Source organism: Apaloderma vittatum, unplaced genomic scaffold (genome assembly GCF_000703405.1).
Source record: "Apaloderma vittatum isolate BGI_N311 unplaced genomic scaffold, ASM70340v1 scaffold23384, whole genome shotgun sequence".
NCBI lineage: Eukaryota > Metazoa > Chordata > Aves > Trogoniformes > Trogonidae > Apaloderma > Apaloderma vittatum.
In genome coordinates, this window is record NW_009713562.1 from 25,234 (window position 1) to 32,971 (window position 7,738).

General features: G+C 38.7%; 1 protein-coding gene across 1 annotated transcript in view; it reads right to left on the reverse strand.

Moving 5' to 3' along the window:
* UBE3D (ubiquitin protein ligase E3D) overlaps nucleotides 1–6,039 on the reverse strand; it is a gene marked incomplete at its 5' end in the record, with an annotated part of 17,140 nt that extends 11,101 nt beyond the window's left edge. Inside the window, 2 exons of the mRNA XM_009868431.1 lie at nucleotides 2,191–2,422; nucleotides 5,949–6,039. Of these exons, the coding sequence (XP_009866733.1) occupies nucleotides 2,191–2,422; nucleotides 5,949–6,039 (323 nt within the window). The remainder of the gene's footprint in view (nucleotides 1–2,190; nucleotides 2,423–5,948) is intronic.
* Nucleotides 6,040–7,738: the final 1,699 nt, after the last annotated feature.

Consider the following 7,738-nt stretch of genomic DNA (forward strand, 5'->3'; position numbering starts at 1 on the left):
GTAGGCAAACAGTTTCCAAAGAAGTGCAATGCAATTAAAAAAGAACTTTCATACTGGGGCAGACTGCAACAATATTCTCTGAAATGAGAACATTAATACCAATAGCAATCTATCTTGCCTGTAACTTTCTATTATTCACATTATGGAAGAATTTTCTGTTTCGGTACGCATGTTTTTTCCCTTATTAGTCCAGTTTCTGCTGGATCTTCCAGTTTTGCTCATTTGCTTGGCAACCGAATGATGCTGGAAATAAGCAAACATGGAAATGAGAATTCGCTGCAAGTGTGAACAATGTAGAAAGAGGGATTTGACACAAATAAGGACAGGGTTCTCAACTTCAAGGAAGTAAACACAAAAATTCATCACATTAAATTACTACTGTGTGCCTCTGACAGAAAATAGCCTCCTCCCTCATTCAGAAGTTCTGTGGTTATCCTGGTTTGACCCACACCTCAGTAACATTTTTGTCCCTTATCCTTTTATCATGTTTCTGCCGCAAAAACAACCTTTTTCTGGCAAATGTTCTCTTAGATTGATTAAACAGGTGTGTTGAGCTGACTGCTCCCCCTGTCTTTGGGCTGCACTATGAACTCCATGCACCATGTTTTCCCTCATCTTTGTTCCCATTGTTCTAAGATCTTTTGAGAGTACTGGTATGTGAGATAATTCATTTTGGGGACCTCTGGCAGCAAGCATTGTCCTCCTAGAAATTTGGAATCTTTTGCTCAGTCTCCTGCTAAAGATGCTTAGAAGAAATAACTCCAGTTGCCACAGAGTTAATCCAAATTAATCTGCTTTTCCCACGCTGAAACCCTTTCAGGGTAACAGTTCTTAGCTTCTCCTTTACATGTTCTGCTTTTCAAAGAACAATGGAGCAAGAAATCAAAGGGACCCCAGCTACAAGACTCGCAGGTATGGACCCTAGGACAGAACTGTTCCCCAAGCAGATGGTTCGCTTGGATACACTGCGCCAGTGACTGCTGAACTGCAAGAATCCCCATGATTTAACTGGGGATAATACAAATTCCTAATGATAATAAGCAGCAGCAGCAGACTGGAATCAGGATCTCTGGCATTACTTCTCAACAGATCAAAAGTTTCATGCTGGGAACCTGGGGGTAGCAAGTCATCAGCTGTTACAGATCCAAGTTGCCAAAGCAGCAACAGTTGCCATAATTGTAGAAGGATTTCGGTAATTAGGTTTAATACATGGTACTGGAAGAAAAGATGGTATCTGCAGTCCCAACCTTTGCCAGCATAAATACAGACAAGCAATAGATTAACAGAAAAGACTTTATGGAAATGTAGACTTTTGTGAACTAAGTTCCTGCACGTTCTTCTGGAAGAAGAAAAGAGTATTGCCTGAACTTCTATATAAGTGCTAGATTTCCAAGATGAGTAAAGCATTGAATTTTCTTTCTTCATGGGTTTTATCCCACTAATGGAACATCAGTGTCCCTACTTTTTTTTTTCCTGTGCAAAAACAAATTTTGATGTTTCCAAGTCAAATGAGTGTCTTCTTCCTAGAGACTCAGCTGATGGGTATATCCTCTCCTGGAACATCTCAGAAACATCAACATGAAGAGTTATAACCCGAGGTGGTTGGTCCCTTGCTCTAAACAGAGCAGTCAAACTCAATTTCCTTTCTATATTCTAAGAGTCTAAGTTCTGAACTCAAAACACATTTTAATTTTCCCAGTCTTTCTAAAGCTAAAAAAAAACAGAAAAAGAAATAAATCACATCTTCCTCTGATCACATCTAGGTCTATGCACTCAGTTGCACTGTTACCTCAGTTTCCTCCTCATTCTTCGCTCTACAACCCTTTGACAAACGCCTAACTCACTACAGTTATTATCTTACTAAAGACGTCCTTCACTCAGGATGTTTTTTGGGAAAATATTTGGGTTTAGAACTACATAATTAAATAGTTTCTAATTCATTTTATGGGAAGAAGCTCTTCTTGCATATCTAAGTCAATATCAAGACCATGGTGCATAATTGAGAAAATGTAAATCATAGCTTGGAATGTTTTCTGGCTTCTGTACCACTCAGTGTCAACAGCTCCCTGTGACCTTCAAAACAGCTCTGTAATACATGCAAGTTAAATGAACCAGTGAAAAAAGAAGTGTTTTACAAGGGAAAAAAGTCCAAATACATTCATTAAGAACTATTCAAACAAAATACTTTACCAAGTTGGAGCCACTCTGAGAAGCACAGTGTCCAGTCTCTGAGCAGCACGTGGGAGATTCAGGCACATGTGATTCATTTCCTGAATTCAACAGAAAAAAAGTGTCTCCAAGAAAACAGTCATCATGCTGGGGGTGCAAAGTGCTTCTGGCAAAGGGGTTAGGGTGGCAACACCACTCTTCAACTAAAGCACTCCAGTTTTCACTTGGTAGAGGGAGAATTCTAAGAAGCTTCCTAAGAGGGAAGAAGAAAGAACATTTCAGTATAATATATTATTTTCTAAGATACTAAAAGTGAGTTTAGATGCCTTACAAAAAAGAGGGGGGAAGTATGGCACTTTCTCAAGAGGAAGTGCTTGACTCTCCTTTCAGTCAAAGGCATTTTCTGTGAATTGTGAGAAAGCAATGGCTGAGTGTTCCTGCCAAGTTTGTGATGAAGCTTTTCCCAATGGTAAATCTCCAATGTTTATAAGGCAGAACTTGGCATAATCCTCGCTTGATATTAATCACACGGCAGAAATAAAACGGTTGTACTCCATCATGAAAAATATAACAATGGGCGTTTTGCAATTATATTTATTATTACTTCTCGTAAAGTTCCCTTGCACCAACTGTTGATATAAAACCGACAGAAACAGACTGCTGCCACAGTGAGAGAGAGCATGTCCTCTGAAGCCCCTCAGAGTCAGATACCAGACTTTGAAAAAGATTAATCCTGACAAAAATATCCCAGTATATCTTAATTTTTTTTTAAAAAAGGATAATGTAATTTTAATTTAGATTCAGATTCAGCTTTCTGAATTCACATAGAAAAACGCCAAATACCTTTCTCCTAGGCAGCTGTATGGATCTGCTCTAGTCAATACCAGACTTTGTTTTATCAGTGTTGTTTTTAACTCTGGTTACACACAGTTCCAGAGGATTTTATAAGCCAAGGTTTGGAATCACTGGTTTAAGTTGAAAAACAGAGTCTTAAAGTTAGAATATACACATGTGGCTATATAAATACCAGCTTGGTCATTATGAGTGAGGGGTGAATACTTTCCTGCCTACAGTTCCTATAGCCATTCTGTGAGCCTATCAATGCTTTTTATTATGAGTACAGAAGTATTGATGGATACTGTGCACATATTAACACTTTCTTTAATCTCTGTTTTCTAGAAAAACTACTGCACTGGGAAAAAATTCAACCCCTTTACCAAAACTATGGGCAATAGCTTTAAGAGTGCGCACCATTCTAGCAGTTTTCCAAAAGTACTGTTTGTTGCACAGCTGCACTTTCTGCTCTCTGCCTAGTTTCCTTGAATGCCTTCCTTTTGCTCCTTTATTTCTTCTGCTGCTGCCTGAAACCTGTACATAAAGAGTTTCTTGATTCTGCTCCTCACTTAAAACTCATAAATACGACTTTGCTCCTGGTGCTACTTTGCAAATAAACACACAGCTTCTACCACCAACAGTTAGACATCCTCCCTTTCTTGAAGTTCACTGACTACTCTTTTCTGAAGATGTCAGTTCTTCCCGTTGTAGTTTCTTGAGCCATTTGTATTGTTGGGTGGGTGAAAGAAAAATCTCTTATGAAAACTTTCTGGATCGACAATACATTTTAAACTGTGCTTGCCCCACCTGCAGATGAAAGTTGGAATAACTCGTCCTCTGACTTGGCTTTACCGTAACTAAGATCATCTCTCAGCACTACCTATCACCGTCCACACTCCCTCTGGTCTTGTATATTGCCTCAGACAGAACCACAATTTTGCCATGGCGGGACCTTAATTCTGGTGTTGGCCTGATGACTCACTACTTGTCAGGCTTGTAAAATTAGTTCTAATGTCCAGACTCACACTGAAAAAAATAAGTCTTCACTCCTATGTACTGCTTTTTACACTACACTAACAAAAAGCTGGTATTGCTCAGCAATGTTTTTTTCATGTTACATACAGAGGGAGAAAAAGACATTACTTTAAGTTGCAGACTAATGCTATACAGGTTCATTACATTACCCTTTCTTTACCTTCACAGTCTAGAGCATCAAGATCTTGAAATCTTGCCCCACAAAAGCAGTTTCTCTGACCAGTAGGAATTTCCAGCCAGTCAACCCACCACAAGCCTTTAGGAATTTGTTCATGACAGAAATAAAGCCTTAAAGAATTATTTTATATGTGAGCTACACTTAGCCTAACTAGAATAAGACAAAGAAAAAAGCAGCTTTTGGAAGGGAAAAAAAAGAAGTCTAATAACTTCCTCTAACACGGGTAATGTGAGGGTAATTGAGAAGAAATCAGAGAGCATAGACGTGAAGACCTATCGGAACTCCTGTCCTCCTTTTGGAAGTGCTGCAACAGAAGGTGTTAGATACACTGGCAGCTTCATTCATCCACCCTTGTCTTAATTGATATTTTTTTAGTGATAGCGTTCGAGGGGCTCAGAGGTTCCCTGCAAGGACAAATACCAAGCAAAGAGCCATGAACATGCCTTCTTTTTGCTTTCTCGAAAAATTCTGTGTCACACTACAGGATGCAGAACCAAAAGATGTAAACTTCATGCATATGAATTTGATGTGCCAAAATTCAGGAAAACGCCCGCTCATAGACAAAAATGTAAAAGTGCAGTATTTTTTTAACGCAAATGTTACTGACTAGAAATTAGAAGTTTCATTACAAATGAATCAAAATAGGAGTTATTACTGGACTTCCTGATGAGATATTTCAGGAAAGAAGACAGTAAATCCTCATTCTGCTACATTCAAGCCAGTCAAAAATCCTTATGTATGACAAGAAAGGAACAGGAGTTTACAGGATATACTGCACTGAAATTACCATTTTGAGTATTAGGAGTGACACAGATCATAAAAGGCTGCAAGAGCATCTCTTAACAATTCTTATAGATCCAGCTGAAGCTGTCCAAATCGTTTATCAGAACAGCCAGAAAATGCAGTAGCTTTTTATTAAAATTCTCATTCACGCTGCAGACTTTGTAAGGAACAGAGTTAAAGACGAGTCCCACAGCTAAGAAACATCTCTTTTTTTTCCCAAATTTGGCATCCCTGAACTATGCAGAGGTTAGCTTTGCTTAACAGATGGAAGGGAGCTGTGGTCAACATCCCCACTCTGAGCAACCTCTCTGTAACTACAGCATAATAACTAAAAGGAATACATAAGAGATGGAGCAGAACTGAAGAGGATCCCTGAAGTGCAGAGGAGGAAAGAAGTCTAGGCTCACATTTTCAGTTTTATTCCCTTCAACTTGGCAAAGATGTCAGCTATTAATAGACTATAAGTATTTTTTACATCAGTGAAAACTATGAACATATGCAGTATTTCCAGGCCAAAATGTTACCCATGTTTGTGCAGCAAAACCAGAAACTATCATAAGTGCAGAGATCCTGTATGAACAAAAAGCACAGATCTCAAAGCCGAATTTTTACTCATAGGGAAGTCCAGCTACAAAAGGAAATGTTTCACTCAAAGCATAGCAGACAAGCAGGAAAATAATCCAGATTTCCCAGCTTCCAGGGCAATGCATCAAACTCCCTTTGTAAAGTACTTCTACTTTCCAGCCAGAATGAAATCAAGAATTCAGTGAATAAATGTTGAAAAGCTGTTTCAGGTAATTTTGGTTTTAGCCATCCGTAGGGCTTCAAGTGTTCTCATCCATCAATTTCAAAGTAAATACCTTTTAGCTGTCTCTGTAAGTACACAAAATAAGATGAATACCAACCACCACAGCATCTATTGCTATAAATAAAACACTGCAGTACTCACCGTTTTTCTACTATGATGTCACCACAGGATTGACAATAAAAGGTGTAATTCTCCTGGGGTTTCAGGCTTTCCCACAAAGTATAAACCAAATCTGTAGGTAGAAGATGACATATTAATCTCCAAAATTGTGTAAAATTTTCAGTCACTTGTACAGGAAAAATCTGCCAAATACCTCAAAGAAAAAAGGTAAGAACATAATGAACAAAGAAAGACGCTGACATTCTAAACACAACCTAAATTTACCTACCTGTAGAAGCAAGTACTTAGATTTAGAAAAAACTTGCCATCTCCACCTCATGGCCCATGTGGCTCACTGGGAATTTTATATGTAAATTCTTATTTTAAAGGTGTAAATCTTCTCCACATGGGGAGCTGAAATACTGATATCATTACAGAGACTGTATGAATTAAAATTCAAGGCCAGTCTTTTGTAATGATATTTCTGCTAATCAGTGTCTCTGCACTATGAGGCTACATGACAATATGTAACACAAAATAGTTGGGGAGGGGAGGTTGCAAGGGAACAACTTTTAAATTTTCAGGCATGTAAGATACCAGCCACTGTGGTGCCACTCAAGGAACAGATAGTGAGCAATACCCTCTGCAGGCCAGCAAAGCAAAAACAGCCTCACAAAAGCCAGCTCAGACAACTTCTCCAAATGAAAAAGGGAGTTATAAAAGCCTCCACAAATTATCAAATAAGATTGGCTGGAAGTAAAGCAAAACTCTAAGCCTATCTCTATGTTTGAATACGCTTTGCATTGCCCACTTTCTCAAACTTAAAAATCAAAGTATATTCTCAGCACTGGCATTCAATATTTAAGATTTAGGTTACAACCACAAATAAAGTAATTTGAAGGGCTCCAGAATTTTTGGTAAGAGACAACTAGTTTTGCACACTAATATAAAACACTAAAGGCTAACTAAGGGTATCCAATATATACATCAATTACCATCTGGTTCACATATGTGTTTACCAGTGGTAAAACTTTCAAATCAAAGGCAAATTTTTAAAACTTCACCTTCGATCTTTCAAAGCTTACCTCATTAATAAGTCACACTAATTAATTTTTGTATTACTGAATTGTCAAAGCACGTGCATAATTACAGATTGATGTACGGAAGCAACCTTAGCATACCATAAAATCAACACAGTATTCCAGTGTGTTTCTGGTGCCGGAACCATTATTGCACCTCATATACTTTAACGATCATTTCTACTTTAAAACCACAGAATGACAGTTTTGTGTTCCTTAATGTATCTTTGTGTCTCTTCCTATTAAATGAATCTAAACATAGGGACCTGGGACACAGGATGAAAGCAAACACCACCTATGTGCTTCCTATTTACGCAATCTCAGACCTGGATTAGCAGCACAGAAATAACAAGGATAACTTTGCAGATGCGACCTGCAACATCAACCTCTGCAAACTGAGGCTGGAAGAAACATGAAAATTTATGACCAAGCAGTCCGTGACAACCTCAGCAACACAGCCTGGATGAGTCACATTACTGCATTTTCTGCTACCAAACGTGAAAAGGGAGGAAAAGAAAGTAATTTTGAAGCAATACGGGAAAAGCACGGGGGTGCAACTGGGCGATCTCGACTCCCACGCAGAACACTTACTCAGCCACTGTGTTGCACTACGCCACTTTCTGTGCTTTTTGATCTTTAAACCGGGCAGTTTTATTACGCTTTTACCAGCGCCTGTCTAGATGTTCAGTGAGAAGCCGAAGAGAACCTTTAGGCAAAAGGCAGCAGCACACGCACAACGAACTGCCCGCTCCG